The 13301-nt window shown below is 59.2% G+C and overlaps 1 protein-coding gene across 10 annotated transcripts; it reads right to left on the bottom strand.

Moving 5' to 3' along the window:
- Positions 1 to 560: 560 nt before the first annotated feature.
- ZFP41 (ZFP41 zinc finger protein) lies at positions 561 to 13228 on the bottom strand. 10 transcript variants are annotated; one of them, XM_078071915.1, is made up of 5 exons: positions 13139 to 13228; positions 7942 to 9547; positions 6393 to 6504; positions 2343 to 2466; positions 561 to 2201 (listed from the first exon to the last, which is right to left on the bottom strand). In XM_078071915.1, exon 2 carries the CDS (start codon positions 9355 to 9357, stop codon positions 8767 to 8769), a length of 591 nt encoding a protein of 196 aa, XP_077928041.1. In that variant the 5' UTR covers positions 9358 to 9547; positions 13139 to 13228; the 3' UTR covers positions 561 to 2201; positions 2343 to 2466; positions 6393 to 6504; positions 7942 to 8766. The 10 variants fall into 10 exon arrangements, with proteins under 10 accessions (XP_077928041.1, XP_077928039.1, XP_077928040.1 ...); XM_078071913.1 differs by lacking the exon at positions 13139 to 13228 and adding an exon at positions 12140 to 12381; XM_078071914.1 differs by lacking the exon at positions 13139 to 13228 and adding an exon at positions 11455 to 12133.
- Positions 13229 to 13301: the final 73 nt, after the last annotated feature.

Raw genomic sequence — 13301 nt, forward strand, 5'->3', positions numbered from 1 at the left:
GTCCTTTGCCACCAGGCATCCTGTGCTCTGCAGGGCCCTGAGCAGCTTCCCCGCTCCCACCAACCAGATGTCAGTAGCGCCTCCCCTCGGTTGTGACAAGCAAAAATGTCTCCAGGTATTACCACGTCCCCTTTTGGGGGGCAGGAGTGCCCTCGGGAGAACAGCTCTTCTGTGGAAGGCAAAGTAAGCAAGGGTATGGGAGGGTGGGCCGACCCGGGCTCTTCAGAACGCAGGGCAGCAGGCGAGGGGCCTCCCAGATCCCCTCCAGGGTTATGACTACAGGCATCAGCAACCAAGGAACCCCCAGTTTTCCAGAATCTGGGGCCAGGAAGGCCGTGTCTCTGGAGGGACATACTATTTTGTCCCATGAGGGCTCACTCTCATCCTGAGTCAGCAGATTCCTTCTGGTTTATATCGTTCTCTTACAAGTTTGGTTAATGTGAGGCAGCCCCCAAGAGACGCATCTGGAGGCAGTGACCAGTTGGATCCCTGGCTCTGCAGGCCCTGGGGCGTCCCGACTGCACCCCCAAACTGCAGGGAGATGAGCGGGACCCAGTGAATGGGTCAGAACAGATGTTTATTACAGGAGAAAACATATCATCCACAAGCAGCAGGACGAAGACGCGTTCGGGGTAAATGCTAGGGAGGCGGCAGGAAAGCACCCGGAACCGGTGCCACATCCGCTGGGAGGGAGACAGCACCACGTGGAAAGTGCACCACAGAACTAGGATAAGACAAGACGGAATGTGTCCCCCAGACGCAGAACACACTCGCTGAGGACTGAAGGAACTGAAGAGATCATAGAGCCGACGTCCATCAGACGGACTGTTTGGAAAGTCCCAGCTCCTGCACCATGACCAGCAGCTGTGCAGGAGCTCTGACAGCCCAGGGGCGCGCACTGCACCGGGGGTGAGGACAGCCCCAGCAGCCAAGTGCTCGAGTCATCAGGACACACGCACGTGTTAAAACCGGAATGCCACAGGGACCTGGGAAGCCTCTGTCTACAGAGACCGAGACAACCACGGGCAGCAGCGGCCACTGGCCCCCATGGCCCCGTCTGGGTCCTGGCAGGACTCTGGTCAAGGGGAGGACGCTGTGGTTCGTGGAACAGGCGGCCGGAGTTTGTGAGGAGGACACCAGGAGACCACCAACTCTACGCTCAGTGCACAGAGGTCCCTGGAGGCACGGGCTGCCGCTCAGAGCAGAGCTATGTCCTTGGGTAGAAGACACGCAGTTTGCCCCATCATCTTCGCAGCCACTCCCACCCTGAACTGGCCCTCAGCCCATTCCCTTTCTGGTCCCTTGGGCCTTGGGGACACGGCTTCCTTGGGCCTTGGGGACACCCCCTTTACCCCTCCGTCCTGGCTGAGAACCCTGCCCTCGCTGGTCCTACTCCAGAGCAAATGTCCCAGTATCCCCCGTGGCACAGGCTTCTGCCACGAGCACCAGGACTGGGGAGCCCCGGGCTTTGCTCCCTGGAGCCGAGGCTGCAGGGCTGCCTCCAGACCTGCATGCTCTGCAGCATGTCTTGGGGCCTCGCTCACTTGCAGGGGAAAGGGATATCACAGCTTGGTGTCCAGATTGGGGATGGACACAAGAGGTCACTGGAAATCAAGCCCAGGTAACACCCTGGTGCCTACAGCCTCCCCAGGAATGCAGCGGACCCAGTCACAGGTGAGCCCCCCAACCTGTGGGGAGAGGAGGAAGCCGAGCCCCACCTGCTGTGTGGCCCTCACTGCCCACTCTCCCACAGTGCTGGCTCCCACCTTCCCTCAGATCGAGGCCGGCAGGAGCCCCGTAGGGACAGATGCTGCTGGATGATCGACGTCACGTCCCTGGGACATCTGCAGGTGTCCTCCGTGGCCCCCGCCATCCCAGCGCCCTCCACGCTGGGCCAGGTGCCGAGGTGCTGCTCTGAGTGCTCTCCAGCAAGAGAACCATGCTCAACGGGGCGTCCTAAAGGTTTCCCATGTGGAAAAGGCATTTCTCTGGGAAATCCCCAGGACGCTGGGAAAGTTGTGGATGTTGCCTGTGGGGTTTCAGCCTGCAGCGCTTTCCTAGAAGGCTGGGTGGTGTCAGCATTGCCCTCCTGGGTGGGCGGGGCGAGAGGCGTGAACTCTGTGGCCTTTGGAGAGGTTGGGGAAGGCCCCGCCAGGAGTTCGAGTTCGGGAGTTTGGGGAGTTTGCTGCCTTCACGGGGCCCTGGGAAGAGACAAGGAGAAGGGAGGCGCTGCCCACCTGCGGCAGCCCCCCTGCCCCCCCAGCTCGGATTTCCTGTCTGGGCCCCGTGCCCCCACCCGTCCCCCAGATGGTTCCTCTCTGCTCACCCAGGGGCCTCCTCACCTCCTCCTCGGGGCTCAGGACTGGGGCACTTTGGTTAGTTGGGAGGTTCACTTCTAGGCACATTTCATCAGGAACCTCTTGACTGGGGTGATCTGCTCTCACGCCAGAAAAGGACAAGAATTACCTTTTGAACAAAGAAATGCAATTATTACCCGGCTGGCTGCTGGGAAGCTACAAGTACACACGTGAGGACACGTGTGTCTCCCCCCGCCCCCCAGTACACACGTGAGGACACGTGTGTCTCCCCCCGCCCCCCCAAGTACACACGTGAGGACACGTGTGTCTCCCCCCGCCCCCCCAAGTACACACGTGAGGACACGTGTGTCTCCCCCCGCCCCCCCAAGTACACACGTGAGGACACGTGTGTCTCCCCCCGCCCCCCCAAGTACACACGTGAGGACACGTGTGTCTCCCCCCGCCCCCCCAAGTACACACGTGAGGACACGTGTGTCTCCCCCCGCCCCCCCAAGTACACACGTGAGGACACGTGTGTCTCCCCCCGCCCCCAAGTACACACGTGAGGACACGTGTGTCTCCCCCCGCCCCCCAAGTACACACGTGAGGACACGTGTGTCTCCCCCCCGCCCCCCAAGTACACACGTGAGGACACGTGTGTCTCCCCCCGCCCCCCCAAGTACACACGTGAGGACACGTGTGTCTCCCCCCGCCCCCCCAAGTACACACGTGAGGACACGTGTGTCTCCCCCCGCCCCCCAGTACACACGTGAGGACACGTGTGTCTCCCCCGCCCCCCAAGTACACACGTGAGGACACGTGTGTCTCCCCCCGCCCCCCCAAGTACACACGTGAGGACACGTGTGTCTCCCCCCGCCCCCCCAAGTACACACGTGAGGACACGTGTGTCTCCCCCGCCCCCCAAGTACACACGTGAGGACATGTGTGTCTCCCCCCACCCCCCCAAGTACACACGTGAGGACATGTGTGTCTCCCCCCACCCCCCCAAGTACACACGTGAGGACACGTGTGTCTCCCCCCGCCCCCCGCACCGTGGAAGCCGACTGGCCAGCGCTGGCAGCAGGGGTTTGAGCCATGCACCCCAGACCTGGACGGCAACAGAACCAGGGGGAAAGTGCTCATGTCCCCCAAAAGTTCAGAAAGTTAGAAAATGTAACATTTCAAATGCATGTAAATCTTGGGTGAATATGATGTGATGCATGAGCAGCTCAAAGCCCCGCTCACGGTCCATGCGGTTTAGGACCCAGACACCCGCCTGCCTGCCCTCCGCCCGAGGGGGGCCGGGCTCCTCTCTCCCTCCGCCCCACTTCACTGTTGATGCACATTTGGGTTATTTCCAATTTTTCTGACATTCCACATGCACTATATTACTGCGCATGTAAAAAAGCTCACTACAGTATTTTAATGAGTGAAATTTCTGGGCTAGCATGGTATGGCACATCTTTAACTTGCTAGGAAATGCTATTTTTGTTTTTTTGTTTGTTTTTTTTTTAAAGATTTATTTGACAGAGAGAGACACAGCAAGAGAGGGAACACAAGCAGGGGGAGTGGGAGAGGGAGAAGCAGGCTTCCCGCGGAGCAGGGAGCCAGATGCGGGGCTCGATCCCAGGACCCTGGGATCATGACCTGAGCCGAAGGCAGACGCTTTAACGACTGAGCCACCCAGGCGCCCCTGGAAATGCTATTTTTGTTGCTAAAGTGAATTGATAGCTTTTTAAAACTGCATTTTGTTAACAGCACAGCAAATTCAATGGACTTTTTTCACTGTGGGGAAATATACATGGTGTTTATTATTTTAACTGTTTGTGTACAATTAGCAGCATTAAATACTCACCACGCTATGTACCCGTCCCCACGCCCTACCCCCAGAGCCTTCTTACCATTCCCAGCAGCAACCCTGCCCTCGTTAAACTCCCCTGCCCCCGCCCCTCCCGAGAACGGGTCACACAGCAGTGTCCCTGGCCGGCTTCTGGCGCTCAGCTCCGGGCTTCGGAGGCTCAGGCTCATGCGGGTCGCAGCCTGGGTCTTCACTCCCTCAGGGCTGGCGGCGGTGCCCGAGTCTGGCAGCGCCACGTGTCCTGTGTCTGTTCGTCTGGTGAGGGACACTCGAGCTGCATCCACGACGGCCACCGCGAGTGCCCGCTACAAACCTTCCCTGATGAGCCCCTGCTTCCCCTTCTGCACCTGGGCCTCCGGGGATCCTGACCCTGACCCTCTCGCGACACCTTGCTCAGCCCTTACGTTTCAGTGCGTTCTGCATAGACGGTGGGACCACCTGCTGAGAAACACGCTCAGGGTTTTCCACTGTAATCCTGTGTGTGTCTTCCTCCTGGTCTGGCTCCGGGCGCAGGGGGAGCTGTGAGGCCGGCCCTCTTGTGCTCTGCGGGCGGAGGGGACACCAGCTACACGGGACCCTAGGCCGCAGTGCTGCTCCGGGTGCTGGGAGATGTTCTGTAGGGGTTTAGACAGTTCTGTTATATTCCTGATTTATGAAGGTCTGTTATCAGGAGTGGATGGTGCAATCTGGCACACAGCTAACTATTCAGATGATAATATGCCCCTCCCCCAATCTGTTGATGTGAGAAATCACATCAGTTTTGAGCCAAACTGGCCTTCCTGACAGAGGCCTCATCTGGCCGCGGTCCGCGCTCCGCTCCTGCCCTGCGGGACGGGGTTTGCCCGCCCCGTGCTCGAGCCTCTGCAGCCGAGAGCACGGACATCCTGGCTGTCCCAGCTCATAAAATAAGGTGAGGTGTTTCCTCTTTTCAATCTCTGAGTCCGTAGAGGACCGGAATGGGTTCTTGAACTCACTTGTGCACCATCTGGACTTGCATTCTTTGGGGAAGACTCTAGACTCCGGACACACTCTGTGCGGCGGGCACGGGGTCTCGGGCCGGCTTCCGTACCTCATCTGTGCTCACGTTCCCTGGCTCCGAGTTTTGTCTCTTCTGATCTCTGACGTACCTGCTGTCACATCCCCTTTGCATTCGTGATGGTTCAGTGGCTCCTGCTCTTTTCCTGGACGCTGCTGCTGGGCGATGTCAGCCGGAACAGTCCTTGTGAACAACCAACGACCACCGCTTTCCTGCCTGAGACAGCCTCCGTTCCCACTGGCTGTGCTCCTCTCTGCTCTTTGTTATTTCCTCTCTGCCACTTTGCGTTTGTTACGCTATTGTTTTTATAACTTTCGAAGCCGGAGGCTCAGCTTCTGATTTCTAGCTCGTCCGCTGACGGGACCAAAGCTCTTAGGGCTACACGTCCCCGTGTGGCTTCAGTGGCCCAGGGAAGCTCTGACGAGTCCTATTTTCAGTGTCAGTGAGGTCTGAGTGTTTTATAGCTCTCATCATGTTTTTTTTTTAATTTGAGTCAGGTTATTGAGAAGGTTTTTTTTTTCCTAGGACAGGAGTTTTATTTGAAGAACAACAGAAACCCCTCAAAGCTGCCTGAGCGACGGGAGGCAGAAAAGGCCACTCACTGATTTGAGTTTGATTTTGTGATTCTTCTCATGACGGTAAACTGTATTCAAAAAAGAATTTCCAAGTCTTACTTTTTAAAAAAGTATTTTTCTGTGGCTCTTTTCCGGGCTGATGCAGCCTTCCTGGGAGAGGCACTGAGGGCTGTCGGCGTGCACAGCCACCTCCCATGCCTACAAGCAAATGTCTGCCTTGCTAAGAACACAAACACACGGCAAGAAGCTCCACACCCGACGTGGGGCTCGAACTCACAGCCCGGAGATCAAGAGTTCCAAGCTCCACCCACCGAGTCGGCCAGGTGCCCCCAGAGCTGACATTCTTAAAACACTTGGGGGGAGCCAGCCCTGCACCTAGGACTTCACGTGCTGACTCACTGCGTCAGGTTAAGCATCCCCATGTCACGCCTGAGGAAACTGAGGCAGCACGAGGAGGTTAAGGGACATGCCCCAAGTCCCACATCGCCAAGGCACCGGCTCAAGTCGCTAAGCCCTGGCCCGAGAGCCTGTGTTCTTCACCACCCATTTCCTCTCTAGAAACCAAAGCCATGGGGTCAGAGTGCGTTTCCCTCTCTTCAAACAAACTGGCAATGATGAAGACCCACCTGCCTGCCGCCGGAGCGGCCAGGGCAAGCCTGCCGTCCATGTGCCGCTGGGGCGCCCAGCCCGCACAGCCCCGAGGATCTCCACCTGGCATTCCGTGTCTGGGGACCCATCCTGTCGGCCCGAAATGCAGAAAAGGTATTTATCTCAGCATTATTTATAACGCCCGAAACCAGAAACAGCCCACACGCCCGTTAGGACACGGTGAGCCTCTGCTCACCGCACCTGTAGGCGGCGGTGGAGACCATGCCTGCCGCCGTGGGCCCGGGGAAACGGGCCGTAACACGCGATACAGATCACACAGCGGACACTGCACGGGAACACACGCGTCCTGGTGTGTCAGAAGGCCGCAGTAAAGACAAACGAAACCACGCCGAAGAGGACGCAGACACCCCCGGACGTGCGTGCCGTGTCCACAGCCCGCGCTCTGGCACCCAAGGTGGGCACCAGGACTCGCTGCTCGGAGCCCCTCCGCGGCCCTCCCAGGGTGTCTTTCGGCTTCCTGCGCCGGCTTCCCCCCCCGCAGCCAGTCCTGGAGGACTCGAGCGCACATGGGTCGGGCTGACTCTCACGCGCCCTCCACCTACAACAGGCCCAACACGGCCGCCGCTGGTCTCTGTAAATACAGCTCTGCTGGCACCCGGCCACGCTCATTCACTGTGTTCACTGCTGTCGCATGTCACAGCGGAGCTGAGCGGGGACAGGCCTTAGGGCCACAGGGCCAAGAACAGCTACTATCTGGCCCTTTACAGAAAATGTCTGCCAACCTGGCTCCGGGTTCAATTTGCTTCATCACTCAGTGCGGACACATGTCTTGTTACTCTGTTTCTCTGCTGAACATCTGACGGTAAAGTGCAGACATCATGACCCTGTGTCCCTGAAAACCTTAGGGAGCATCTTTCACAAGGACGAGGTCTGGGATGGCCGGGGCCGCAAGCCAAGCAGGAACTTGGAAACTGATGCGGGCTGCCACCCAGTGGACAGTGTGGACACGAGGTTTGCCGAATGTCCCAGTAACGTCCTTTACCATCCACTGTGCGTCCCCCCGGATCTCCTGCCACACCTAGGGCGAGCTGCGTCAGGTGGGAGGGCCCGCTGCGCTGGGGAGGGGGGCGGGGTGTCCAGCTCAGGTGTCATAACATCACAGCTTTTAGAAAGAACAGGAGCAAACACTTGCCAACCTGGAGAAGCATTTCCACCGGGAGCATCTGCCCTCTGGCGTCTGTGACCCCCGATGGAGAAACGGGTCTCCCCCCGATTCAGGACCTTCTTGCAGGACGGAATCCCCAAAGAGTAAGGCTATCTTGGGGGTCCAAACAGCTGAAAGTGTAGGCATCAACATTTTCCTAGTACAAAGCCCCATTACCTCCTGGTTGACGGTCGCCGGCCCCCCCTCACACTGTGGGAAGTTCTGGGACACACCACACCACTCTGAGAGCCCGGGGCCCCATCCAGACCACTCCCGGGGGAACCAGGGCTGGGCATAGCATGTGGCCTTGCCCGGGGGATAAGATGGATTTTGGGGGCCAGGCATGAGGAAGTGAAACTAACCTGGAGAGCCGATCCCCGGGGGGCAGGGTGCACTGCCTCATGTCTGAAGACCCCCGTGGCAGATGCAGGCTGGCTCGAAGCTGCGCTCACATCCTTGGGGCCTCCACCACGTGTCCAGGGCGGGAATCTCCCATGGTGGTAGTATGTAGGTCCCGAGCGATCCACCTGGGTGAGTCAGGCCGCTCACCTGGGATGGGGGCTAGGCCAGGGGGATGCACAAAGGGTGCAGTTCCTGGGGATGGGGTGAGGGATGGTGGTGGCACCGCAGCCCGAGGAGGGAAGCCGGAGCACAAACCACTGTCACCATGGCCAGCCGAGTGGGGACAGCAGGTGTCTGGTGCAGCGCTGTGGGCACGACCGCAGAGTACTGCTACCTAGCTCAGGGCCGTGGGCCTCCTGCCAGGCTGCGCAGGGATGACCCGGCAGGTCGAGTCTGCAGACTCAAGTCTTCAAAGGAGCAGGTGAAAGGGCTGAAACCACAGTGGACACCAGAGGCAGAGGCCGCAGAGGGAGGTGCTGGGCCGCTCACAAGCAGTCGCTGCCTCGCGAGCCCCACGGACAGCTGTTGATATCCCCAGAGTCTCCCATGCCGCGAGCCCCTCCCACGTTATCATGGTGTCTTGATCCAGAGATGCTCTGGACCAGAAAGGTCTTTACCATGCTCAAGCACTTGCTTACCCCACTGGGTTGATTTTCCTGATGATGAGGGGGATGCCCGGGCACAGGTGCGCTGAGCTCACGGACCCCCAGCAACGATCAGATGCTGAAGGAGGGACAGCTCCCATCAGCACAAACACCGCGTCTCGGCAGATAGCTTCCCCGCGCTCAGTGCTTCTTCCGTGGGTGGCGCTTCCGATGGCGAATGAGACATGAGCTGTAGGCAAAGGTTTTCCCACATTCCTTGCACTCATACGGCTTCTCTCCAGTGTGCGTCTTCTGATGTTTTAGGAGATTGGAGCCGCAGTTAAAGGCCTTCCCGCACTCGCTGCATTTAAAGGGCTTCTCTCCAGTGTGGATTCTCTGGTGTTTGGTGACATCGGAGCTGTGCCTGAACATCTTCCCACACTCCTCACACTTGAAGGGTTTCTCTCCCGTGTGAACCCTCTGGTGGCGAAGGTGGTCTGTCTTGTGCTTGAAGACGCGTCCACATTCGCTGCACTCATAGGGCTTCTTTCTCTGAAAAGGGATGAACACGGGAACCCCCTCAAAGTCATCTTTAAACGAAGCGTCAAAGGCATCAAATACGTGTTCTTCTTCAGGACTCAGGCTGGCTTCCTTGCTGTACTTTTTCGCCAAAGTGGACCTCTTGTTTGCCTTTTTCTCCCCAGACGCTTTCTCTCCTTTGGGAGTGTCCTTTAGCAAATCTCCTTCTTCCTTTGGGGTCTGTGCCTTCTTTTTGCCCGTGGGCTTTTCCATCTTTCTTTGTTCCCAGGAGAGAGGAAGGGCCACTGGAATCCAGGAAGGGCTAAGGAGAAAGGCCAGGGGCCAGACTCTCCTATTCTTCCGAAAGCTCTCCCTTTAGTCACAGCTCTTCATTTTTCTGAGCTTGTAACGAGACCTCCGGAGCAGGAAGTCTGCACCAGAGAGGACACCACCAATCCTCGTGCTGCCGGAGAAGCCAGACCATGAAGGTTAGATCACACAGGTATGCGGGAGGAACAGAGCTGTGGTGCAGCGGCTAAGGGACGGATGGGGGGGGCGGGAACGTGGCCCCTTCCCTGCTCGTGTGCTCCCCTTGGACACCTCATGAGCCTCTCAATGAGGCTCAACAAACAGCCTGTTCTGTTTGGACATGACCAAACAGAACACTCGCTCTAACCCTCTCCCCGGGGATGGGGTCTCCAGGCCTACGTCCAGTGGGGTCTGATACACACCATGGACCAAAAACTCCGTGTGGCCCCCACATTGGGGCTTTCCCCCCACCATTTTCTCCCTCCTTCTCCACTTCCTGTATTTGGGACCAGAGGATGTGCTTTTGGAGCAGCAGGACCCACATGTGCCCCTTTGGGAGTTATGCTCCTGTCACCTAGAGCCTGGATCTGAGATGGATCAAACTTGGGGCGCCCCAGCCCTCCTCCCATGGTCCACCTCCCTATGGCAGCCAGCAAACCCCTATCAGTACCTGCCCCGACCCCCAGTGGCTCCCCTCATACTTATGAGCCCTATACATGCCTGACCTGGCCCACTCCTCACTCCCCTCCAGCTTCCTTTAGGCTCCTCAAACATACCCAGTCCTTCCTGCCTCAGTGCCTGGCTGATTCCAGGAATTGGCCAAGAGCAGGTGTTCATGGGGCTGGCCGCTCACTTCAGAGCTCCGAACGGGCCCTTCTCAGGGAGGCCTCCCTGTTCCCTAACCGGGCTCTAGTCTTCCCTGGGGCCCTTAACCAGAGCCAAGTCCTCCATCAACTAGATCTTGTGTACACCCTCTGAAACACCTGATGTTCCCTGTCCCTAACTCCACTGAACAGCACCCAATTCAGCCACAAATTCAGACAGGACCCAACAGTCCCCAGTGTCTGTAGGAGCATCACCCACACAGCTCCTAGCTCTTTGTTGAGATCCCTCTTCTATTTCGTTTCTGTATGATTCCTGAGCTTCCTTGCCCTCGTCTTCTCTCACTGCTAATGGAATTCCAGCATCAAGCCTGGAGCAACTTCAGACTCTGCTAGTGAGGGACATCTCCACGACACTGAGAAGCCTCCTTTTTTTAAAGAGAAAACTCCCAAGGCAGGTCCTGTTCTGATCCTCCAACATTCCCTGCAAACAGCGTTCTTAGCAAAGGTATCTCGTGGCCTGTGACGACTACCCTGATCTACCAGGAGGCCCATAACACTGACAGGCTGTCCCACCCCAAAATGTGATGCCCTAGGTGGTAATATTCCCAGTGATGTATTTTTCTTTGAATTTTCTTTTCCATCCCATTTATTTACCATCAACATTTTAATCTGTGTGTCTTTGACTTTTGTACATGACAACACCGTAGCTTTCTTTTTTTTTAAGTAAGCTCTATGCCCAACTTGGGGCTTGAACTCAAGACCCCAAGATCAAGAGTCGCAGGCTCTACGGACTGAGCCAGCCAGGCACCCCCAAGTGGTTTTAAGGTATAAATACTTTGAACTCTCTTAAAGTCAAAAGGGTACACTTCGGCTTTCCTCTTCTCCCCCATGCAGAGGCAATAATAAAATGACTGTCAAGATTTCCCATCCTGACAAGGAGTTTGAGTCTGGCTTCTTCTAAATAAAAATGGTTAGGTACACTTGGTCTGGATTCACGCCTATGTCGCCCGGAAGGCTCTACTTGAGGCAGGTTCTGGGAGGAGGCTGCTCTCAGCATCAGGTGGGAGCCTGAACTGAGGGTAAAGGAAGCTCATCTGGGCCGAGGAGCATGCAGAAATGGGGGGGTGGGGGGCTCTGCTGGGGAGGGCAGAGGATCACCGCACCAGGCAAGTACACTGGAGTTAGTTTCGGTAGTAAACTGAGGAAAACCAAGAACTTGTATGAAGGCGCCCCCCACCTTGTACCCCTCCCCCCGACTGGAGGGCGTGCGTGGGGTTCCTCTGCGCTCCAGCTTCCTGCCGGGACCGGCACTGAGGGCAAGGACCACGGCTCTTTCATCCCTGCATCCCTGGCTACGGGGCCAGAGCCAGCACGAACTGGTGCTCAGGAATCATTCCGGATCTTCGTCTCCTCTGCCCAATTCAAGCTGGCAGGTGCTTGACGGCAGAGAGCGCACCAAGTTACAAAACAGTCAAAAACGGAGTGGACCCGAGGTCCCGGTCCCCACTCCACAGGCCCGTAGACGCGAGTGCCTGCCGCAGCACACAGGCGCTCAAGCCACCTGCCCCAAGGGCTGGTGCTGTGCCCGCGGCAACTTCGGAGTAGCTCCTTCCTCTCTGGGCCAGGCCTCCTGAACTCCAAGCTCTGCGTGGCCCCGCAGCCGGGGTCCCTGGAAACCCCACTCGGGCTGGCCCGCCCCCCCGCCTTCAGAAGCCTGGGTCTCAGGGGGAGCCCGCATTACTAGCGGGTTTGGATCCAAAGGCACACATGCACCCCAACAGTCCGCCGGGCCCCCCGCCTGCCAGCAAACACGAGCTGTGTCGAGGCCGAGGAAAGGGGCCCCGACGGGCAGCACGATGCACCCCCGCCAACGACAGGGCCTCGTCGGCCAAGCGTGCAGGGCCCCGGGGCGCCGCCTTCACCTCGATCCTCTCCGAGCTGCTCCTCGCCCTCCTGCCCGCAGCGCCCGGGAGGCGAAGGAGGGGAGGCCGCTGCCCTGGGCTGGGGGGCGGGCCCAAGCGACGCCGGAGGGCACCGGCGACTCCCTGTCTGGAGGTCGGGGGCCCGGAACGGACGGACCCTCCCGCCGCAGCCCCGTCTCCCCGCGCCAGGGCTCCGCAGCCCCCCAGCCGAGCCGCCGGGCCGCGGTACCCGCCGGGAGGCCCGCCCCTTCCGGCGCCGCTCTAGGAGGAGGGGCCCCGGGCCTCTCAGTGGTACGCCGGCGGACGGCTCCGCCCGGCTCGGCTTTCGTTTCCATTTCTGCAAGGGCCTCCTCGGGCAACCCCGCCCCCGCCGGAAGGCCCGCCCCTCAGGCCCCGCCCCTCAGCTCTGCGCCCGCACCCTCGCCCCGCCCGCCCCTCCCCCGCCCCGTCCTCCCCTCCCTCGCGCCTGCGCCCTCACCCCTGCGCCCCTCCCTCGCCCCTGCGCCCCCTCCCTCGCCCCGTCCTCCCCTCCCTCGCGCCTGCGCCCTCACCCCTGCGCCCCTCCCTCGCCCCGTCCTCCTTTCCCTCGCTACTGCGCCCTCACCCCTGCGCCTCTTCCTCGCCCCTGCGCCCCCTCCCTCGCCCTGTCCTCCTTCCTTCTCCCCTCCTTCTGTGCGCCCTCCTTCTCCCCATCCCCCCTCCCTCCTGCCTTTGTCCCCCTCCCTCGTCCCTGCGCCCCCCTCCCTCGCCCCTGCCCCCTCCCTCACTCCTCTCCAGCCCCCGGACTGCTCCTCACACACAGCCCGTGCACTTGGCCTGTGTCCGGTTGCACTGGTGCCCCCTCGCCTGGGACGCTCATCCCTGGCTGGCTGCCTGGCGCACTCCCACTTCCTGCCCACTGAGAGCTCAGCAACTCGGTGGAGCCCACCTGCCTTCCTATGTGTATTCAGTTCCTGCTCCCCACAAACTTAGCTGCTTAAAACAACACCTGTTTGTTACCTGAGTTCCTGTGGGACAGGCATCCCGGCGTCCAGGCATGGCTCAGCTGTCCTCTGCCTGGTCGTGCCAGGCTGCAGTCAGGTGTCAGCCGGCTGCGTTCTCAGCTGGAGGCTCAAATGTGGAAGAATCTGCCTCCACACTCCCCTGCTTGTTGGCAGGATGC

This window comes from Halichoerus grypus, chromosome 5, assembly GCF_964656455.1.
Source record: "Halichoerus grypus chromosome 5, mHalGry1.hap1.1, whole genome shotgun sequence".
Taxonomy (NCBI): domain Eukaryota; kingdom Metazoa; phylum Chordata; class Mammalia; order Carnivora; family Phocidae; genus Halichoerus; species Halichoerus grypus.